Source organism: Hyla sarda, chromosome 5 (assembly GCF_029499605.1).
Source record: "Hyla sarda isolate aHylSar1 chromosome 5, aHylSar1.hap1, whole genome shotgun sequence".
NCBI lineage: Eukaryota > Metazoa > Chordata > Amphibia > Anura > Hylidae > Hyla > Hyla sarda.
Genome location: NC_079193.1, coordinates 133,509,423 through 133,534,224, shown reverse-complemented (window position 1 = coordinate 133,534,224; position 24,802 = coordinate 133,509,423). Strand labels below are relative to the sequence as shown.

The following is a 24,802-nucleotide window of genomic DNA, read 5'->3' as shown; positions in this document are numbered from 1 at the left end:
AAACTAGAACCCTTGAGAAACGTAACAAGGAATAAAGTGAGCCTTAATACCCCACAGGTGTTTCACGACTTTTGCATATGTAAAAAAAATTTAAAAAAATTTCACTAAAATGTGTGTTTCCCCCCAAATTTCACATTTTTGCAAGGGTTAATAGCAAAAAATACCCCCCAAAATTTGTAACCCCATCTCTTCTGAGTATGGAGGCACCCCATAAGTTGGCATGAAGTGCATTACGGGCGAACTACAATGCCCCGAAGAGAAGGAGTGATATTTGACTTTTTGAGAGCAAATTTTGCTCGGGGGGCATGTCGCATTTAGGAAGCCCCTATGGTGCCACAACAGCAAAAAATACCCACATGGCATACCATTTTGGAAACTAGACCCCTTGAGGAACGTAACAAGGAATAAAGTGAGCCTTAATACCCCCACACGGGTTTCACGAATTTTGCATATGTAAAAAAAAAAATTTTTTTTTCCACTAAAATGTGTGTTTCCCCCCAAATTTCACATTTTTGCAAGGGTTAATAGCAGAAAATACCCCCCAAAATTTGTAATCCCATCTCTTCTGAGTATGGAGGTACCCCATAAGTGGACCTGAAGTGCACTACGGGCGAACTACAATGCTCAGAAGAGGAGGAGCACCATTGAGCTTTTGGAAAGAGAATTCGTTTGGAATGGTAGTCAGGGGCCATGTGCATTTACAAAGCCCCCCGTGGTGCCAGAACAGTGGACCCCCCCCCCCCCCCACATGTGACCCCATTTTGGAAACTACACCCCTCACAGAATTTAATAAGTCGTGCAGTGAGCATTTACACCCCACTGGCGTTTGACAGATCTTTGGAACAGTGGGCTGTGCAAATGGAAAATTAAATTTTTCATTTTCACGGATCACTGTTCCAAAAATAAGTCAGACACCTGTGGGGCGTAAATGCTCACTGCACCACTTATTACATTACATGAGTGGTGTAGTTTCCAAAATGGGGTCACATATGGGGGGGGGTCCATTGTTCTGGCTTTGTAAACACAAGTGGCCTTCAATTCCGGACAAATTTTCTCTTCAAAATCCCAATGGCGCTCCTTCTCTTCTGAGCATTGTAGTGCACCCATAGAGCACTTTACATCCACATATGGGGTATGCTCTTACTCAGAAGAAATTGGGTTACAAATTTTGGGGGGCTTTTTTTTTATTTTCCCTTGTGAAAATGAAAAATTTAGGGTGACACCGGCATTTTAGTGAAAATTTTTTTTTTTTTATTTTCCCATCCAACTTTAATGAAAATTTGTCAAACACCTGTGGGGTGTTCAGGCTCACTATACCCCTTGTTACGTTCCGTGAGGGGTGTCGTTTCCAAAATGGGGTCACATGTGGGTATTTATTTTTTGGGGTTTATGTCAGAACCGCTGTAAAATCAGCCACCCCTGTGCAAATCACCAATTTAGGCCTCAAATGTACATGGCGCGCTCTCACTCCTGGGCCTTGTTGTGCGTCCGCAGAGCATTTTACGCCCACATATGGGGTATCTCCGTACTCAGGAGAAATTGCGTTACAAATTCTGGGGGTCTTTTTTTCCTTTTACCTCCCGTGAAAATAAAAAGTAAAGGACAACACCAGCATGTTAGTGTAAAAAAATTTTTTTTTGTACACTAACAGGCTGGTGTAGACCCCAACTTTTCTTTTTCATAAGGGGTAAAAGGAAAAAAAGCCCCCAAAATTAGTAGTGCAATTTCTCCCGAGTACGGAGACACCCCATATGTGGCCCTAAACTGTTTCCTTGAAATACGACAGGGCTCTGAAGTGAGAAAGCGCCATGCGCATTTGAGGACTAAATTAGGGATTGCACAGGGGTGGACATAGGGGTATTCTACGCCAGTGATTCCCAAACAGGGTGCCTCCAGCGGTTGCTAAACTCCCAGCATGCCTGGACAGTTAGTGGCTGTCCGGAAATGCTGGGAGTTGTTGTTTTGCAACAGCTGGAGGCTCTGTTTTGGAAACACTGCCGTACAATACGTTTTTTATTTTTATTGGGGGGACAGTGTAAGGGGTATGTATATATGTAGTGTTTTACCCTTTATTATGTGTTAGTCTAGTGTAGTGTTTTTAGGGTACAGTCACACAGGCGGGTTTACAGTGAATTTACCGCTAGGAGTTTGCGCTGTGGTGAAAAATTTGCCACAGCTCATACTTGAAGCAGAAAACTTACTGTAAACTGCCAGTGTGAATGTACCCAGCTGTTTCAAAACTACAACTCCCAGCATGTACTGACAGACCGTGCATGCTGGGAGTTGTACTTTTGCAACAGCTGGAGGCACACTGGTTGGAAAACCTTCAGTTAGGTTCTGTTACCTAACTCAGTATTTTCCAACCAGTGTGCCTCCAGCTGTTGCAAAACTTCAACTCCCAGCATGTACTGATCGCCGAAAGGCATGCTGGGAGATGTAGTTATGCAACAGCTGGAGGGATCGCAACTACAACTCCCAGCATGCAGAGACAGCTGTTTGCTGTTTAGGCTTGCTGGGAGTTGCAGTTTTGCAACATTTAGAGAACTATAGTTTAGAGACCACTGCACAGTGGTCTCCAAACTGTGGACCTCCAGATGTTGCAAAACTACAACTCCCAGCATGCCCAGACAGCAAACTGCTGTCTGGGCATGCTGGGAGTTGTAGTTTTGCAAGATCTGGAGGTGCACAGTATAGAGATCACTTTGCAGTGGTCTCAAACTGTAGACCTCCAGCTGTTGCAAAACTGCAACTCCCAGCAAGCCTCAACAGCTCTCTGGGCATGCTGGGAGTGGTAGTTTTGCAACATCTGGAGGGTTACAGTTTAGAGACCACTATAGTGGTCTCAGACTGTAGCCCTCCAGATGTTGCTAAGTAACTCACCGGCTTCCGTTGGATCCAGGGAGCTGCATCGCGGTCCTCTTCTTACGCCGATCGTCGCCCGCTGCCGCCGCTGATCGTCGCCCGCTGCCGTCGCCGATGGGTAAGTGGATCTTCGGCGCCGGTCCCTGTCGGTTTCCCCGTCCTGCCCCGCCTATTGTGGGTGGGCAGGACGGGGAAACCGAAAGTAAACCCCTCCGCCCCCGATCTGCTATTGGTGGTCGCGTCTAGACCACCAATAGCAGAGATAGGAAGGGTGGCAACCCTGCCACCTCACTCCTATCGCTACAGAGGGATCATGGGTGTCTAGGACACCCGCGATCCCCCTTCTATTCCGGGTCACCGGGTCACCATAGACCCGTATGACCCGGAATCGGCGCAAATCGCAAGTGTGAATTCACTTGCGATTTGCGCCGTTCGCCAACATGGGGGGGTCTAATGACCCCCCTGGGCATTTGCGCGGGGTGCCTGCTGATAGATATCAGCAGTCACCCCGGCCCGATCCCCGCCCGGCCTGCGGTGGGGCCCGAAATTCCCACGGCCGTACAGGTACGCCCTTGGTCCTTAAGTACCAGGGAGCAAAGGCGTACCTGTACGCCCTTGGTCCTTAAGGGGTTAAAGGGGTTATCCAGGAAAAAACTTATATATATATATCAACTGGCTTCGGAAAGTTAAAACAGATTTGTAAATTACTTCTATTAAAAAATCTTCATCCTTTCAGTACTTATGAGCTTCTGAAGTTGAGTTGTTCTTTTCTGTCCAAGTGCTCTCATATGACACGTGTCTCGGGAACCGCCCAGTTTAGAAGCAAACCCCCATAGCAAACCTCTTCTACTCTGTGCAGTTCCCGAGACAAGCAGAGATGTCAGCAGAGAGCACTGTTGCCAGACAGAAAACAACAACTCAACTTCAGCAGCTGATAATTGTTGAAAGGTTTAAGATTTTTTAATAGAAGTAAATTACAAATTTGTTTAACTTTCTGGAGCCAGTTGATATAAAGAAAAAAGTTTTTCCCTGGAATACCCCTTTAATGTCCAGGAAGTGAAGAGCGGGACCCAAGAGAAGCAGGAACTAAAAAGAGAGCTGTATTGAGACTACAGCCCTTTATATATCAGGGGGCTGGACTAAAGCCCATTGGTAGCTGGTTGCCTGGTGTTACCTGTGCCTCTGGGTATCAGGTGATCACATATCACATGACCGTAGAAAGGTCCTATACAGTTTAAACATCCTAATTTACCTTTGCACATAGCTTACATTCACTATACAATACCTAAAATAAACACACATAATTAATATACAATAGAAACCATATTAATGACCTGGAGGGGGACCCTGCAGGGGAACCCTGTGGACTTGAGGGACTCTACCTGAGGGGACTTTAGGAAACTGTACAGAACCATGTTCTGTACCGGGACACGACACACATTCATCAGGAGTTGCACATCCTGTAATGGGGTCACATGTGGGCGTTTCATATTTTTATTTTCCTCTGAATGTATGTAACCGTCAGCTACTGATATGTCATATGCCTCAAATGCAAACCGAGCTCTATGACTGCTGAGCCTTTTTTGTGCGCAGACACAGCACGTTACCCCATATGTGGATGTATTTCCATAGTCAGGAGAAAAAGCCCTCCAAAATTTGTAATCCAATTTCTTCCATTATCCTTGTGAAAATTAAAAATTTGGGGTAACACCAGCATTTTAGTGAAAAAAAATCATTACACCTGTGAGGTGTAAATACTCACTGTACACCTTGTTACATTCCTTGAGTGGTGTAGTTTCCAAAATGGTGTCACATGTGTGTGGGGTCCACTGTTCTGGCACCAGGGGGGCTTTGTAAATGCATATGGCCCCTGACTTAAATTCCAGCCAATAGCCAAATTCTCTCTCCAAAAACCCAATGTCGCTCCCTCCCTTCTGAGCGCTGTAGTGCACCCTCAGAGCACTTTACATCCACATTTGGGGTATTTCCACACTCTGGGGAAATTGGGTTACAAATTTTGGGGCTACGAGAACATATTAGTGTAAAAAAAATTTTGATTTTGAGTTTTCTCCTCCACTTTGCTGCTATTCCTGTGAAACACCCAAAGGGTAAAAAAGCTTTCTAAACGTCATTGTGAATACTTCGGGGCTGCAGTTTCTATAATGGGGTAATTTCTTGGGGATTTCTTACAGAAAGGCCCCTCAAACCCACTTCAAACTGAACTGGTCCCTAAAAGATTCAGATTTTTTTGTGAAAAATTGCTGCTGTACTTTGAAGTCCTCTAATGTCTTCAAAAAGTAAAAATGTCAACTTTATGATGCCAACACAGACATTGTATATGTGAATCAATATATAATTTGTTTGGCATGTCGCTTTTCCTTACAAGTAGAGTTGCACAGTAAGAAAAACGCTACATTTTCCAATTTTTCATGACATTTTAAAAGTTTTCACAGAGAAATTATGCAAGTGTTGACAAAACCACTATCTGAAAGCAAAATATGTCACGAAAAAACATTCTTGGAATCAGAATAATAAGTAAAAGCAACTCAGTTATTAATGGATAAAGTAGCACAGGTTAGATTTGCAAAAATGGCCTGGTGGTTAAAGGGGTACTCCACTGCCCCAGCATTCAGGACATTTTGTTCTGAAAGCTGGGTGCAGGCTGTGGGGGTCGTGACATCACACCCCCTCAATATAGGTCCAACACCTGAGGGGGCGTGGCATGACGACCCCTGCAGCCAGCAACCACTGTCCGGAACAAAATGTTCCGAACGCTGGTGCAGCAGAGTACCCATTTAAGGTCAACATTGGCTTGGTCCTTAAGGGGTTAAGGCCTAAATTATGGATTTGCATTGGGATGGTTGACAGGTGCATTGAGAGTGCATGGAGTTGTGTAGAGGGTGCGTCTTCCTCACATGCGACTTTAGAGCAGACTAGCAACACTTAAAGGGGTACTCCGGTGGAAAACTTTTTTCTTTTAAATAAACTGATGCTAGAAAGTTAAACAGATTTGTAAATTACTTCTATTAAAAAATCTTAATCATTCCAGTACTTAGCAGCTGCTGTATACTACAAAGGAAATTATTTTCTTTTTGGATTTGTTTTCGGTCACGACCACAGTGCTCTCTGCTAACACCTCTGTCCATGTCAGGAACTGTCCAGAGCAAGAGAAAATCCCCATAGTAAACATATGCTGCCCTGGACAGTTTCTAAAATGGACAGAGATGTCAGCAGAGAGCACTGTGGTCGTGACAGAAAAGAAATCCAAAAATAATTTCCTCTGTAGTATACAGCTGCTAATAAGTACTGGAAGGATTAAGATTTTTTTAATAGAAGTAATTTACAAATGTTTAACTTCTGGCATCAGTTGATTTAAAAAATAAAATAAAAAAAAGGTTTTCCACCAGAGTACCCCTTTAAAAGTTGCAGAAACATACACCTCCTCTATAGGTGCTGGGAGTTTTAGTTTTGCAACAGATACAGGATCCCTTTTAAGGAAACACTACCTGGGATATTTTTTTTTAAGGGAGGGGGGTGTAACAGTGAAAGTGTGTGTGTTTGTAGTGTTTTACTTTTTAATTTAATGTACGTGTAGTGTGGTGTATTGCTTTTAGGGTACGTACACACGGTTGGGTTTACAGAGTTTCCTGCAAGTTTAACTTGCAGTAGGAAACTCCCTGATCAGCAACTAAAGGGGTGGAGTGGAAAAAAAGTAATGGGACAAAAAACTACAACTTCCGGCATGCCCTGTCTATGCATGCTGAGAGTTGTAGTTTTGCAACAGCTGGCAGCACACTGGTTGGGAAACTTTGCACTAGCTCAGTGTTTCCTTATCAGTGTGCCTCCAGCTGTTGCAAAACTACAACTACTAGCCTGCAGACAGCCACAGGGCATTGTTTGTGTCTCCAGCTGTTGTATAGCATTAACTCCCCGCATGCCATTTGGTTTTCTGAGCATGCTGGAAGTTGTAGTTATATAACCGCTAGAGCCAGTTTTTTTTCTCTTACCTAGTCTCTCCCTGCCTATCCCCTTTACCTTTCACTGGTCCAGAGCGTACAGAACTCTGGTACAATCACCGTCCCTACCAGGATAGGGCGGGCAGAGCGAGTGATTTTGAAACATCTGCTGGGCACCTTCATTGGTTGGTTGGTCCTGGCCGACCAATCAGGGAGATCGTGAGGTGGCACCAGTACCCCCCACCTCCTGCTGCTCAAGGGTGATTCCAATCACCAGTATCTTCCAAGCCACCAGAGAACCGATTGGCCATGTAGAGCCATGATTCGCAGGTCAGAACTGACCAGCGAATCACAGCAATCATTGTTATTGGGTGGTCTCAGGACCAGGATGGGTCCTGTTGGATAACAGCAGCCAACTTGGCCTGATCACCACATCCAGGAGACACAGTGATTTAGGAATCCTGTAATCCTGTGCTGTAAAGGTACGGTGCTGTGCGCTAAGTTAACCGCTGCAGCGCTGTTGATTTGTGCTGATTGTCCTTAAGGGGGATATAGAGGTTTTGACATGTTAAACTGTTGGTTCGGGTCTGACCTCTGGGACCCCACTGATCGTGATTAGTGTTGCTCGCGAATATTCGCAAATCGAATTTTATTCGCGAATATCGCATATTCGCGAATTCGCGAATATTCGCGAATATAGCGCTATATATTCGTAATTACGAATATTCATTGTTTTTTTTTTTTTTTCACAGAACACATCACAGTGATCACCCCTCTCTGCTTCCAGCTTATGTGGTGTAAGAAGGCTCTAATACTACTGTGTGAGACTGGTGTGCGAATTTTCGCATATGCTAATTTTCGCATATGCGAATTTTCGTTTATGCTAATTTTTGTATATGCAAATTTTCGCATTTGTTAATTTTCGCACACACGAATATTCGCATATGCGAAAATAAAACGAGAATATTACGAATATGCGAATATTCGCGAATATGACGAATATTCGTCCATATATTCGCGAATTCGAATATGGCCCATGCCGCTCAACACTAATCGTGATAATGAAGAGGATATGATGTAGCAAGGTTTTTTTCCCAGCTGTACAGGGTACTGCAGTGTGGTTCTTTTGATCTCATTGGACTGGCAGCCTTTTTATGCACAATCAAAGAGGCAAAGAGTGCAGGGAATACTCAGATATGGGCTCAGAGCAACATGGCTTTCATTTGGGTAGGAGTCCCACAGTTTGGTATCCTAGAAATATGCCACCAGTTTTTAGAGGTGGAAAGCCCCTTTTAGAAGAGGTTTTAGAATTTTTCTCAGCAAATTAACTTCTCTCAAAGTGTGGGATGTTTTGTAGAAGAGGAATAGGCTATAAAATAGTCTTAACACAATAAGCAACAATGAAATCTTTGTTGTAGTAACATTACATTGATATAGAAAATTACTTTTGTTCTGAAAACATTACATTTTGTATTGCTGTGCACACTAAGTGTGAGTGCTCTAAATTCAGTTGTGGAGGTGAAGAACTTTTCAAATATTTATTTTCATGACAAAAATTACCCTCTGGCTAAACAATCCATTTTTTTCATGGATAGAAAGCTATAGTAATCATCTTTCCAAGGGGACAGCTATTTCAGCTTTAAGGCAGACGCTTAAAATTCTCTATTCTGCAGAAAATTAGGACGCTGTCTCTAGGCAAACAGGGGTGTCAAGTGACAGGCAAGACATATAAAAGCCAGGTGCCTTTTAGCTCATAGTTTCCACTGAAACATCCTGTGTGGAATAGGGCTTTAAATCCTATACTAGTTTATTTCATCCTTTTGTGCCACCATGTCAGTCTCTGGTTCAAGCTACCTTTCCTCATCCCAAAGGTCAAGCTATTCCCTTAGCCAGGGAGGCGGTTCCCGTATAAGTGCAGGGGGAGCTGGCTTTAGCGGTGGGAGTCTCGGCCTTGGAATTGGAGGTGGTGGTTTTGGAGGTGCATTAGGAGGTGGTCTTGGCTTGGGTGGTGGATCTGGAGTAGGATTTGGAGGTGGTTTAGGTGGAGGACTAGGAGGTGGTTTAGGTGGAGGACTAGCCGGTGGTTTAGGTGGAGGACTAGGAGGTGGTTTAGGTGGAGGGCTAGGAGGTGGTTTCGGTGGAGGACTAGGAGGTGGTTTAGGTGGAGGACTAGGAGGTGGTTTAGGTGGAGGATTTGGAGGTTTGGGAGGCAGTGCAGCATTCAGTTTGGGGCGCTCATTGACTTCCGGTGGCCTGAGTTCAACTTTGAATGTAGGTGGACCACGAGCAGTAGTACCACAGCTACTTTCTAGAGCCACAGAAAAACAGACATTAGCAGGATTAAATGAACGCTTCTATGCTTATGTAGAAAAAGTTAAGCAACTGCAATTTGAAAATCAGACTTTGCAGACACAGCTGAACTTACTGACAGGAGGCACAACATCATCTGGCCCAGATTCCTCTACCCCAGTTAACTATGAGCTTCAGCTTACAGATCTTAGAAACACAGTGGAAACTCTAACTCTGGAAAATGTCCGACATGAAATTGAACTTGACAATGTCAGAGGTGCTGCAGAAGAACTCAAGACCAAGTAAGTGTCAAAATCATTCCTTCACATGAATTGATGAAAGGTTTTTGTTTTTTTTAAAGGATTTTGATTAACTACTTGATTTGTTTAAAGTTTTCTTTAAATTTTCTTCAAAATAGTTTATTCAAACTATATAACTTGATTTGACTAATGCAGATTTGTAAATTTGCATACCGTTTGCAGATCTTCTCCTTTGACTTTAATATAAAATATGCAAGGTCTACAAGCAACGTATTAATTTTTGATGATTTTTATTTTATTTTTTATGATCTGCAGGAAAATCTGCAGTGTCATATCAGAACCCCAAAAAATAAATTGATGTGGATTTTTCTTATTAAGTTCCTTGTGGATTTTGGCTGATCTCTTTAAACATGAATTTTGGCCTGTGTGAATTTACCCTTGTAGGATGTTTCAGGCAATGATTTATTTATTTTTTATTCCAGGTTTTTCAGGCTATTTTTCGTTATGCTTTGGACATAAAAGTCTGTATAGTGCTAGTAGTAGTGCTAAAGTATGCTACATGAATGTTTGCACAGAGTATGCATGCTACTAGGAATAAATTAAGATGAATAGGCTTCAGTCCTACCTACACCAATTTACTATTGAAGGCCTATCCTGAGCATGAGCTATCAAGTTTAAACAACCCCTTTAAAATGCCCTTATAAAATGTTACACATTTATCTGGACACAAAAAGCTGCACCATTACCACATCATAAAAACAAGGGCATAGTCTGTTGAATAAACAAAGTTTTAAATCGGTTCCTAGAATTATGTCTATATAAAACCACATTCTACACTTTACACATGCAGTCTATGCTGAAAAATGTGTGACAATTGACCTAACAAAAATGAATCTCTAGGATTCTAAAGCAAATCATAGCTTAATGAAGAAAAGTTATGTACGTGAACATATTGTAGCTTTATAGTCATATAGTGGAACACAGTTTTACTCAAATATATTATTGTAAAAAGTATGTTTAATATACACTATTTTTTGCATTTTCCTTTTAGATATGAATTAGAATTAGGAGTTAAATATCAACTGGAAACTGACATTGCCGCAATGAAACGGGTAATATTACTATGTACATCTTAGAAAAAGGCTGCAGTATAACAATTAGAATGTTGGTTCATTTACTGACTTGACTTTAAATAACAGGATATTGATGCTGCCACTGAACTGCGCTCTATACTGGAACAAAGATTCTCAGCAGCACTTGATGATCTAGACTTTTTGAAGAAGACACACGAAGAGGTAAGACAGTGTGACAGCTGCAGTATATAAGACTGCATAAAACTAGCTCAATGTATTCCCAGCAGATGTAACTTGATATGTTAAAAGGACATGCCATTTTAGAAAAACTTTTGACATATTCTAGAGACATATCAAAAGTTTCACATGTTTCATGACATCAGTTGGGGTCTGGGTGTTTAAAGGTGTACTCCCGTGGAAAACTTTTTATTTTAATTTTATTTTTTTTAAATCAACTGGTGCCAGAAAGTTAAATAGATTTGTAAATCACTTCTATTAAAAAATCTTAATCCTTCCAGTACTTTTTAGGGGCTGTATACTAAAGAGAAATCCAAAAAAGAAATGCATTTCCTATGATGTCACGACCACACTGCTCTCTGCTTTCCTCTGCTGTCCATTTTAGGAACTGTCCAGAGCAGCATATGTTTGCTATGGGAATTTTCTCCTGCTCTGGACAGTTCCTAAAAAGGACAGCAGAGGTCAGCAGAAGAAGAAGTGCCAGAAGAAGTGCTCAGTCAGGTACATCACTCCCCGGCTTGCTGCCATTTTATTTCAAGTCTATGAAGCCCAACCTTCTGTATTGAAAATTAGATCATAGCGAGCCATCAAGAAAAGCCCTCAGCCAAGCTTTCTTCCAGCTGTATCTAACGATTCTAATGCTACTGATTGAGACTCATACCAAACAGTCTAACCATAGAAGACCTACTAACACATTTATAGTGCTCTATGTGCTATAGAGAGTTCTAAAATGGAAAATCAGATCAGTGGCAACTCTTCAACAAACTAGAACTACACATGTGGATGAGGTCCGCCTAAGACCAACAATACTCTAATGAATCTCATTAGATAGATACAAACCTAACTGGGTAAATTTTCATAAATTTCAATAATTACATAGCACTAGTATATTGTATAATAAAGTTGGCAATAATCATATTAAATATAAATGCATTGGGAGCTTTGTATGTGTGTTATGTGGTTACTATAAATTGTTCTTTCTTTACTTAGGAACTGACCGTATTACAGGGTAAACTTGGAACATCAGCAGACACATCTGTATCCCTCATTGAAGTTGATGCTGTCAAGTCATTCGATCTCACAAGTGCTTTGAATAAAATGAGAGCAGAATATGAAAAATCCGTCCAGCAACACAAAGAAGATGCAGAGTCATACTTTAGAGTCAAGGTAACATATTGAGACAAGTGTGACAAGCACACAGTTTTGTTAATAAAACAGGCTTTTCTACATTAGTCAAAATCCACAATAAATCCACAGTTGTTGCAGGCTTTGCTATAGAATCATTATAGATTGCTGCAAAATATGTTATTGTGGTTCTCAATTCCAAAGATTTTTTTTTTTTTACGCTAACATGATCCACTCTAAATTCCAATGCAACAAACAAATCTATGTTTTAATGTTTCATGTATTTGTATTTACACAGATTGAAGAAATAAACAGTGAAACAGCCAAGACCTCAGAAGTGGTAGCCACAGTAAAAACAGAAATTACAAGCACAAAGAAAGAATTACAGACATTAAATGCAGAATTACAGTCCCTCTTGGCAGTGGTATGTATTTTACGTGCACATTTTCAAGGTGCATATTGCAGTTTTTATGTTTTTGTTTATCATTCAAAACAATGTAAGCTGTTTCCTAAATTTATAATAAGATATATGTATTGCTTATGTAATTGCTATGATCCCATATGCAATAGGGCATTGTGATCTTGTGCATGTGGCCCACCACTTAGCAGAAGATCACTCCCTCAGCTTCATCTCAGTTTCACCGTGAAAAAATTGCAAGCAGCCATCTGCAGTATTATATGCAGCCAGCCATTAAAGCAAAAAACAGGAAAATGGAGTGTTGATGAGGAACACAGAAAAAACTTGGTGTGATTTGCAAATCAAATTAGCCATTAACCTCTATAGGAAAGCACCATGTGGCAAACACTTTAGTGAATAGTCAGCTGACCCTGCTGATTGTGAAAACAGCAATACCCAGCATGCCCAGACACCTTTTTACTGTCCAGGCATGCTGGGTTAATCTCCAACAGGAGAGATAGCTGTTGGCCAAAAGAATGTTCAGGCAACTATTGAAGGTATATACTTTGGTTAAGTCTCATGTAGCGATGTCCATATTTAACACCTATCTTTTACTATTTGATTAGAATTACACACTTGAAAGCAATCTGGCAGAAGTAGTTGCAAGATCCAGTGTGGGGGTGGCTGAGTATCAGGCACAGATAACCAGCTACGAATCAGCAATTGAATCAGCAAAGGTTGAACTACACAAGATCATTGTTAACTACCAAGAATTGCTGGATATTAAACAAGCACTAGATGTAGAAATCTCCACCTATAAGAAACTGCTGGAGGGCGAAGACATCAAGTAAGTTTAAAAACCTTCTAACCCATTATCTTCTTTTAATGATCCTGTAATTATACAACCGAACCTAAAATATTAAGTTAACTACACATTATTTATAATGAAAAAAAATAAACAATTGTCATTTTGCTCCTTTTATACACTCCAAAAGTTTATTTTTTTATTGGATTTTAATTGATTCTTAGGAAGTAAAACAGTTATTGTACCTAACAAGTGCAGTATATTTGCCTTCATGGTATAATCTCTTTAATTCCTATAGATTTCCTGAATTAGAAGTCTTAACAGGAGGAACTTACACTTACTCATGTAAGTATTGTTTGTAATATGTTCTTAAATATATATATATATATATATATATATATATATATATATATATATATATATAGATGCTACATAAATAAATATATTTATTGAGATATATTTATATGTTTATATATACACACCCCCACATACGTCATATATTTACGGAATTATTTTTTTTCTCAGCTGATGCTGGCTTTCAGAGGAAAGAGCTGTCTAATGGTAAGAATAAACTAATTATAGGTATCAATACCTGTTCATGATACTTATATTAGGATTTGTAGTGGTTATGATTTGATATATTATAGCATTTAGTGCACTATACACTGACCATAGACATTAAATAAATCTTTTTAAAATGCAGCAATTATTTTAAAAGTCAGTCAATAATCTAATATTTATACTGCTATTCGACAGAATAGTCAGGCAGGATTTTAACAATCCCCATCCTTTGCAAACAATATTTAAATATCACAATACATGATCTGTATTAGAGGTTGGTTTATACTGACTTAAAATGAATAACTTTCAAAAGAACCTGTAATCTATACTGAAGCATATGAGAGTATGCCCCTCCATACTCCTACATTGCCAGAGCATGTACATACATACCCCATTAATAAGGGGAATGGAATTGTCCAGTTGTCAATTTATTCATTCATGTCCAGAAACAATAAGTGAACAGCACCACAAACCATAATATATAAAATGCTCAGGAACGTTTGGTTTACAAGGAATACAAGTATTTACTAAATACAGCACTGAACCATTTTGCCCTAAAAACCAAATGAAAATTCATTTTTGTGATCTTACAAATAAAAACTCATAGTTGGACTGTTGGTTGCAGTTCTAATGCTGCAGTTTTCTAGTTTTCTAATATGGCATGCTGCAATAGAAAAAAATATTTAAAGATATTTAGGATGAAATATGCAGCAAGTCCATGGCAAATCCACATCTAAATCTAAGACGTGGATTTTGTGGCAGACTTGTCTGTGACAGAAAATTATGCCATATGTTTTTACACAAGTGGTAGAACTATAGTATAAAACTATCAACTATAGCAAAACTCAAATAAAATGTAAATTTTTCTTTGCTTTCAGCGGACTTACTCTAAAATCAAGAGGTTCAGGAAAAGCAAGATATTGACTTCCTAATGGTGCTTGCTGATAAACTTCTTTCGTGCTTGAGAAACTTTATGGTAACCTAACTGCAATTTCTTATTTTTTTTTAATGATTTCTACTTAATCTGAGAATTCTGTGCATTTTCTAAGAATAAATGGTTTTGTCTCAATGCATTCTTTGTGCATTTTGTGAGGAAATTACATTTGTAATATAAATATAACATACCCCTCCAATACAGGCTTTATAGCAGAAATACAACAAGAAACCATAAAGCCCCGTAACCATACTTACAAGGGGGACCAAGTCCATCATGATCTCACTATGATTTTCTTCCATTTCTAAGATGCTCGTTAATAAACACTGTATCCTCCAATGTCCTAATTCTCTCCCCCAACTATAGTTACATAGAAAATATGGTTGAAAAATACACCTGGTCATAAAGTTTAACCAAAAAGGGGAGGAGATTGCTTAAGGCAAGTGGATGTGCTTCTATATTTCCAGTAATGTTTTTCTGTTCTAAGAATATATCTTAGCCTAATTTAAAGACCTCAATTGTTTTTGATGTGACCAGTTCCAGAGGTAGACTGGAGGATGTGTCTTTTAACCTACAACAGGTTCACAGTGCCATTTATATCCTTAAATAAGTTGATTATACCCCCCTTAAATGTCTCTTTCAAGACTAAACAAGTTTAATGATTTTAATCTTTCCTCATAATGAAGATGTCCCATGTTTCTTACTAGTTTAGTTAAATACTTTTCTACCTTTTTCAGCTCCAGGACAGTCTATTTATAAACCAGTGCCCAAAATTGAACAGCATATTCTAGAGTCCATGTGTGTTTAATACATGAAAAAAACCATGCTAGCCTTAGAAGCAGCTTGTTGACAGTTGTGCAACCTATGATTTAAGAGTGCACTCAATTCCTTCTCTACCAGTGACTCCCCCAGTTTCACTCCCCCTAAGAAACATGAGGCATGCAGGTTTTTTGTACCCAGATGCATAACTTTACATTTATCCACATTAAATCTCATCTGCCAAGTGGATGCCCAAGTTGGCTTGTAACTTATGCACATCTTTGACAAATTGTAATATGCTACAAACTCCGTGTTATATGCAAAGATAGAAATAGAGTTCACCAGAGATAGCATTGAGTTACCAAGTGCTTTGCAGGTGTCAAATGGAGTCATTTTACACACCTCTCTGATGACATCATGGAGCTGGTGGATGTCCCACAGATGCTCAATAGAGTTTAGGTCTGGAGACATGCTTGACCAGTCCATCACTTTTATCCTCAGTTTCTTTAGAAAGGCAGTGGTCATCTTGGAGGGTTCTTTGGGTGGTCGTATTCATGTTGGAATACTGCCGTGGCCCAGTCTCTGAAGAGAAGGGATTATGCTCTGCTTCAGTATGTCACAGTACAGTACACAGTGCTCTCAATGAACTGTAACACCTCAGCAGCACTCATGCCGGTCAGACCATGACACTCCCACCACCATGCTCAGGGCTGGTGGATGGATTTTTACAACCCTAGGCCAAAGTTAATATTGTTGCCCCATGACCCCATCCATTGTGACACGCCCCACCTTACTCCTTTGGTCACACACTGTAACAAACCTCCTCCTCATGTAATCATCCTACTATTGGGGTGACACACTGTAACAAGCACCCTCTCTTCTTAATGTAATCTCCATACAATTGAAGGGACAAACTGGGGAGGGGGTGCCACAGAGAGACAGCTGTTACGAGATGAAAGCGCTGTCAGGATGCTGGACGGACCTCAGAGAGGAGCACTGCATGCAGTTGTGCTGCGCTCATCTTGCAGACTGAAAAATGCTAATTATTATGGTACCAGGGAGAGGGGGTGTATTGGGTGCGCACTGTCAGGTTGCTGGACAAACCCGACCTGGGTGATTGTGCATGTGTGCTTCATAGGGGAGGAGCGCTGCCTGACTCTGCTCTGACTGGCTGAAGAATGTTAATTCTTATGGTACCAGGGAGAGGGGGTGTATTGGGTACGCACTGTCAGGTTGCTGGACAAACCTGACCTAGGTGATCATGTGTGTGTGCTTCGGAGAGTAGGTGGGAGTGGTGCTGTCTGTGAGCTGGTGATTCAGATGCTGGATTATTTTGCCTATACAAGAAAAGGACAAAAAAAAATTGAGGAAAGCGCCTCGTGTAATTCTGTGGATCCGAGGGGGGGTGGAGAGAGTCTGTGATGGGACTATGAACTAGGTTAAACCTTGAGGTTATGCATATCACCCCTGTAATTGGGGTACTCTAAGAGACTTGCAAGTTGTGTGGAGTCCGACCAGTGCCAACTGTGTGGAACCGGCAATGGAATGTGAGGAGAGAAAAGGATAAAAAGGACTATCTCCAATAGGCACTATCCCCAAAAGGAAAGTCAAAGATGAAGGAGTTCCTCTTTCTTCAATAAAGGCTTGTTTGTTGTGTAAAACAATCAAAAGTAAACAAAATGGACTAGATCAAACCAAGACGTGTTTCAGGTGTTATACCACCCTTCCTCAGTAGCAGATGAATGATGTATGGTGGGCATAGGGGCCCTCTTTATAGTCCAGAGCACAGGGCACCAAAATTGGTGGGTGTGGTCACTGGGCATCAGCTTGTCACGCGCAACATAAGAAAAAAGGTACAATACAGTATATACAATGTTCTAAAAACAAACATAATGGCATTGACCTGATAAATAATAAAAAACAGTAATAAAATCAATTATAAATCAGTACATGCTTCAAATCGCTGATGGGTAAGAGATCAACATCCAGGTTGTGACCAGAATCAAGATTAGAAGCAAGAATAAATATAACAGCGCACCTCAAAAAGCCCATAATATGAGAAACATTAAGATAAAGTGCTGCATGCAGTGTAAATAGTATATAAAATATACAGAGTGATTATAAGATCAGAAAGGTATGTTGATGCAGTGGCCGAGGATAGCGCTGTGCGATCTGCGCGAGCGGCACTAAGAAGCGGTCACGTGGGAAGGGTAAGCCAATCAGCATGAAGTAAACAGAAGCACATGTGGCAGGTTGTAGTAAACAAGAGCGCATGTAGCTGTGATAGCGAGGGAGCGGCCGTACTCTAGTAGGAGTGAATAGAATGAAGAGAAAGCCAATCATCACTCAGTAAAAGTATTGATTCAATGTATCAGAAATGGAGTGTATCAAAAAGATAAAAGCCAGTGTGTAAAGGATGAGAGCAAAACCAGGACTGATATGAATGGATGGATGACTGGAGAATGAAACTAAATACATTAAGGGGCAGAATGGGGGAATAGAGGAAGGACAAAATGCTGGAAAAGAGATATGTACATATAAGTATACAATAATGGGAACAGAACAACTAGTAGACAAAGAGAAGGGGAGTGAACATGGGGGAGACAAGGAAGGAGGCAACACATGAGTATAAAAAGGATGGATGGAAAAGAGGATATCAGGGTCAAGATTGTTGTAATATAGGAAAAGCAAAAAGGGGTTAGTATTACTACATGAAATAAAATATGTTAAACTACATTTTCGATATATTCATTTAAACCAAGCGGAATTAATGTTTTTAAACGATGAATCCAGTAATTTTCTTGTTTCTTGAGGGAACGGAAGCGTTGATTGGTATTTTTTGTTATATGTTCAATGGGAAGCAGATTGAAGGCATTAAAATCAAAATTATGAGCCTCTAAGGCGTGTTGCGATATGCTATGCAGCAAAAAAAAAACGTTAATGAGATTTGCACAATGCTTGTTGATACGGCAACATAAGGTTTGTATTGTGCGGCCTACATACTGTAGGCTGCAAGGACACTCCATTAAATATATGATGTATGTAGTTCAACAGTCGATAAAGGACTGTACTGGTAAAGAATCCTCAGTAACATTAGATTTAAAATGCTTTGTGCCATCATGTGCAATGTTTGGGCAGCATTTGCATTCTGCAACATTATACCTATAGGCACCCATAGGGGCTGACAGGAAAGTAACCTATGGGTGCCAATAGGTGCAATGTTGCAGAATGCAAATGCTGCTAGTTTCATAGAGTGCAGGTAGAAGCTGTGAACCCGCTGGAAATGAGCGACATCAGCGTTCCTGCTGATCTCAGCCATTAACTCTTCAGATGTCTGATGCATCTGAAGCATTGGGGGGGGGGGGGCTGGGGGGGTTGTTGTGAGACTCATTAGACCAACCACTGCAAAATCATGGGGGTCCAATGAGTCAAGATGGCAGCCAGTGCTCTTCATAATTGCATTTTTATTTTCAATTTCCCAAATATTTTATTTTTGGTGCACCATACATTTTATGGTAAAATGAAAGGTATCATTACAAAGTAATGATTGGTCATGCAAAAAACTGTGGAAATGGACAAATAAAAGTTACTTCTCTTAAAAGGCAGGGAGGAAAGACAAAAACGCAAAAATGAAACTTGGCTGTGTCCTTAACCCCTTGCCGGAAATGGACATGAATGTGTGCTCCCGAGGTATGATGCGCGGTCAGCAGGTGAGCGTGCATCACACCCGGTGGGACACACGGTGAATGCCGGACATCAGCGATTACCCCTGTAGATGCCGCGATCAAAGTTGATTGTGGCATCTAAAAGAGGTTAACTTTTAACACCCGGCTAGCTCAGTGGGCATCCCGATCAGCTGAGAGGACGGAGGAAGCTCTGTCACCTTCTTTCCTGCCGTCCGATCGCCGATTCACTGCTCTGTGCTTTTACCTTTCATTCTGATTCCGAGACAGTGTTTTCGTGACATATTCTACTTTATGTTAGCAGTAAAATTTTGTCGATACTTGCAGCATTTCTTGGTGAAAAATTCAAAATTTTTATGAAAAAAATGAAAATGTAGCATTTTTCTAACTTTGAAGCTCTCTGCTTATAGGGAAAATAGGGACATTCCAAATAAATTATATATTGATTCACACATACAATATGTCTACTTTATGTTTTGCATCATAAAGTTGACATGTTTTTACTTTTGGAAGACATCAGAGGGCTTCAAAGTTCAGCAGCAATTTTCAAATTTTTCGCGAAATTTTCAAAATCTGAATTTTTCACGGACCAGTTCAGTTTTGAAGTGGATTTGAGGGGCCTTCATATTAGAAATACCCCATAAAACTGCACCCCTCAAAGTATTCAAAATGACATTCAGAAAGTGTGTTAACCCTTTAGGTGTTTCACAGGAATAAAAGCAAAATGAAGGAGAAAATTCAAAATCTTCATTTTTTACACTCGCATGTTCTTGAAGACCCAGTTTTTGAATTTTTACAAGGGGAAAAGGAGAAAAACCCTCTTAAAATTTGTAACCCAGTTTCTCTCGACTAAAGAAATACCTCATTTGTGTATGTTAAGTGTTCGGCGGGCGCAGTAGAGGGCTCAGAAGGGAAGGAGCGACAATGGGATTTTGGAGAATGAGTTTTTCTGAAATGGTTTTTGGGGGGCATGTCACATTTAGGAAGCCTCTATGGTGCCAGAACAGCAAAAACAAAACAAAACACATTGCATTAAATTTTTCATTTTCACGGACCACTGTTCCAAAAATCTGTCAGACACCTGTGGGACGTAAATCCTTACTGCACCCCTTATTACATTACATTAGGTGAGTAGTTTCCAAAATGGGGTCACATGTGGGGGGGTACACTGTTCTGGCACTATGGGGCTTTGTAAACACACGTGGCCTTCAATTCCGGACAAATTTTCTCTTCAAAATCCCAATGGCGCCCCTTCTCTTCTGAGCATTGTAGTTCACCCGCAGAGCACTTTACATCCACATATGGGGTATGTTCTTACTCAGAAGTAATGGGGTTATAAATTTTGGGGGGCTTTTTTTCCTATTTTCCCTTATGAAAATGAAAAATTTAGGGTAACAATAGCATTTTAGTGAATTTTTTTTTTTTATTTTCCCATCCAACTTTAACCAAAATTCGTCAAACACCTGTAGGGTTTTAAAGGGGCACTCTGCCCCTAGACATCTTATCCCCTATCCAAAGGATAGGGCATGAGATGTCAGATCGCCGGGGTCCTGCTGCTGGGGACCCCCGGCCATCTGACACGTAATGCACGTAATGACAGGCAATACAGGGGCCAGAGCATCGTTACATCACGGCTCCGCCCCTCGTGACATCTAGGGGTGGAGTATCCCTTTAAGGCGCACTATACCCCTTGTTACATTCTGTGAGGGATGTAGTTTTCAAAATGGTGTCACATGTGGGTATTCATTTTTTTGCGTTTATGTCAGAACCGCTGTAAAATCAGCCACCCCTGTGTAAATCACCAATTTAAGCCTCAAATGTACATAGTGCGCTCCCACTCCTGAGTCTTGTTGGGCGCCCGCAGAGCATTTTACTCCCCACATATGGGGTATTTCCATAATTTTGGGGATTCTTTTTTACTTTTACCTCTTGTGAAAATAAAAAGTATGGGGCAACACCAGCATGTTAGTGTAAATGTTTTTATTTTTTTACACTAACAGGCTGGTGTCGACCCCAACTTTTCCTTTTCATAAGGGGTAAAAGGAGAAAAAAAAATACCCCATACACAGAAATACCCCATATGTGACCCTAAACTTGAAATACGACAGGGCTCTGAAGTGAGAGAGTACCATGCGCATTTGAGGACTAAATTAGGGTTTGCATAGGGGTGGACATAGGGGTATTCTACGCCAGTGATTCCCAAACAGGGTGCCTCCAGCTGTTGCTAAACTCCCAGCACGCCTGGACAGTCAGTGGCTGTCCGGAAATGCTAGGAGTTGTTGTTTTGCAATAGCTGGAGGCTCCGTTCTGGTAACACTGCCGTACAATACGTTTTTCATTTTTATTGGGGGGGGGGGACACAGTGTAAGGGGGTGTATATGTAGTGTTTTATCCTTTATTATGTGTTAGTGTAGTGTAGTGTAGTGTTTTTAGGGTTCATTCGCACTGGCGGAGGTGTACAGTGAGTTTCCCGCTAGGAATTTGCGCTGCTGCAAAAAATAACATTATTAGGTCCATATAAAAATGAGGTAACAATCAAGAAACCTGCGTATCTTACCAAGAGTACTTCTGGATGAAAGAAAGATGGCTGCCTGGGGTCCATGGGAACCCCTGTAGTCATAACCGGTTATCAGATTGGAAATTACTTATGGACTAAAGTTTATCTCCTTGGCTCTTTATGGCTCCGCCCCTTCAGGTAGCCTCTAGGAACTTCTGTGATGAGGATGGGGTCTGGCAGTTTTCTGTCCCTGTCCTCCTTACACCTGCTTTTAACTTGTTCTCTGACTTAAGGATCCACCCAAGTAATAATGTATTATCCAATGATCAATGGTGGGTGTGTGTTTGAAGATCAAGGCTAGTCACATGTCTAGTCACATAATATCACAGCGAATCATTAAAGGAGATGTCCGGCGCAGACTTTTTCGATTCCGTCCTGCCCGGGCTGCAAAGAAAGACAGCACAAACTTTCACTTACCTCCATATGTTGCCCCGGAGCTCCGCAACAGCTGATCGGTCGGCTGGGCTGATTACTTCCTACAGCACGGTACGTCACACGTCACTTCAGCCTATCACAGGCCGAGGCGGGACATCGCTGTGGCCGGTGATAGGCTGAAGCGCCGTGTAACATACCGGGCTACTATATTTATCATTATATAATATACTATTCCTGAATAACTTATCAGGCAACTCAAATTACATGATTGGACATCCCATACATTTTTAAACAATTTAACATAGCATTTAGCTACATAGCTATGCATAACAAGAATAACCTTATAATGCCATAACTATCTATCAGTTATATATATATATATATATATATATATATATATATATATTTATATATTATATATACCGTATTTATCGGCGTATAACACGCACTTTTTAGGCTAAAATTTTTAGCCTAAAGTCTGTGTGCTTGTTATACGCCGATACACCCCCAGGAAAGGCAGGGGGAGAGAGGCCGTCGCTGCCCGCTTCTCTCCCCCTGCCTTTCCTGGGGTCTAGAGCGCTGCTGTCGGCCCTTTTCACCCCCTGGTTATCGGGGACAGCCAGGGGGAGAGAAGGGGCAGCGGCACCCATTGCTGGGGCTGCTGCCCCATTGCCTCCCCCCATCCCCGGTGGCATAATTACCTGAGTCGGGTCCGCGCTGCTGCAGGCCTCCGTCGTGCGTCCCCCGGCGTCGTTGCTATGCGCTGAACGGCGCGGCGCATGACGTCAGTGCGCCGCGCATAGCAACGACGCTGGGGACGCACGACGGAGGCCTGCAGCAGCGCGGACCCGACTCAGGTAATTATGCCACCGGGGATGGGGGGAGGCAACGGGGCAGCGGCTCCGGCAATGGGTGCCGCTGCCCCTTCTCTCCCCCTGGCTGTCGGCGCTGCTTCTCTCCCCCTGGCTATCGGGGGTGAAAAGGGCCGACAGCAGCGCTCTAGACCCCAGGAAAGGGAGGGGGAGAGAAGCGGGCAGCGACGGCCTCTCTCCCCCTGCCTTTCCTGGGGGTATATCGGGGTATACACGCGCACACACGCACCCTCATTTTACCATGGATATTTGGGTAAAAAACTTTTTTTACCCAAATATCCTTGGTAAAATGAGGGTGCGTGTTATAGGCCGGTGCGTGGTATACCCCGATAAATGCGGTATACACATATATATACATATATATACACATATATATATTGTATAATAGGGCAAGATAGCATATTCATGCTATAGAGATCATATTATAAGATCATATATAGGAATGCTTCATATAAGGACATTAATATTAGCCTTTAGTTCACCTTTTGGCTGGCAGAAACTAGTCATTGTATCATTGTAGACTGACTCTCAGGGACACGTCTTTTTTGTTTACAGTCCCCCGGTATCACTATCTTAGTAAATATGCAAGCTATTGTGTGCAATCCCAGCTACCACGGCTAAGATTAAAAGATCTCCAATATTTGTTTCTCTCAAGACTTCTGTCATTGTTTGGTAAAGCACTATCAATAAACCACTGTCTGATTTGTTTGTCATGCCCCAAGTTCCCTTAGAAGAGATGACACCTTTTCAAACATTGTCCGGTATACACATTTCTAGAGATATACTTTGCTCTCTCAAAGACGCAACTTAGGCCTCTTGAAAATTCATACAAAATGGCGGACACATTGCCATGTTATTAAAACATACGGATACATTTTTGGGCCTACAATAAGTATGAAAAACCCCTTCCCTAATAAAGTTTGGATCACCCCCCTTTTCCCATAAAAAACAAACAAACTGTAAATAAAATATATACATATGTGGTATCGCCGCATGCTTAACCCCTTAAGGACCCAGCCCAAATATACCTTAAGGATCCGGCCATTTTTTGAACATCTGACCACTGTCACTTCAAGCATTAATAACTCTGGGATGCTTTTACCTTTCATTCTGATTCCGAGAATGTTTTTTCGCGACATATTCTACTTTATGTTAGTGGTAAAATTTTGTCGATACTTGCATCATTTCTTGGTGAAAAATTCCAAAATTTGATGACTTTGAAGCTCTCTGCTTATAAGGAAAATGGATATTCCAAATAAATTATACATTGATTCACATATACAATATGTATACTTTATGTTTGCATCATAAAGTTGACATGGTTTTACTTTTGGAAGACATCAGAGGGCTTCAAAGTTCAGCAGCAATTTTCAAATTTTTCACAAAATTTTCAACATCGGAATTTTTCAGGGACCAGTTCAGTTTTGAAGTGGATTTGAAGGGCCTTCATATTAGAAATACCCCACAACTGACCCCATTAAAAAAACTGCACCCCTCAAAGTATTCAAAATGACATTTAGTAAGTGTGTTAACCCTTTAGGTGTTTCACAGGAATAGCAGCAAAGTGAAGGAGAAAATTCAAAATCTTCATTTTTTACACTCGCATGTTCTTGTAGACCCAGTTTTTGAATTTTTACAAGTGGTAATAGGAGAAAAAGCCCCCAAAATTTGTAACCCAATTTCTCTCGAGTAAGGAAATACCTCATATGTGTATGTCAAGTGTTCGGCGGGCGCAGTAGAGGGCACAGAAGGGAAGGAGCGACAATGGGATTTTGGAGAGTGAATTTTTCTGAAATGGTTTTTGGGGGGCATGTCCCATTTAGAAAGCCCCTATGATGCCAGAACAGCAGAAAACACCACATGGCATACCATTTTGGATACTACACCCCTCAAGGCACGTAACAAGGGGTCCAGTTAGCCTTAACACCCCACAGGTGTTTGACAACTTTTCGTTAAAATCAGATGTGAAGCTATAAAAAAAATAATATGGGGCGGCAGGTCACGTGACGGCATGACGTAACGCCGTCAGCTCCGGGTCTCCGGACCGGCCCTTCTCC

At 41.2% G+C, this 24,802-nt stretch overlaps 1 protein-coding gene across 1 annotated transcript; it reads left to right on the top strand.

Moving 5' to 3' along the window:
* Nucleotides 1-8,648: 8,648 nt before the first annotated feature.
* Nucleotides 8,649-14,595, top strand: LOC130273455 (thread biopolymer filament subunit gamma-like). Its single transcript, XM_056520291.1, has 9 exons — nt 8,649-9,409; nt 10,419-10,479; nt 10,567-10,662; nt 11,668-11,844; nt 12,101-12,226; nt 12,826-13,046; nt 13,303-13,349; nt 13,530-13,565; nt 14,444-14,595. Exons 1-9 carry the CDS (start codon nt 8,649-8,651, stop codon nt 14,455-14,457), a joined length of 1,539 nt encoding a protein of 512 aa, XP_056376266.1. The 3' UTR covers nt 14,458-14,595.
* Nucleotides 14,596-24,802: the final 10,207 nt, after the last annotated feature.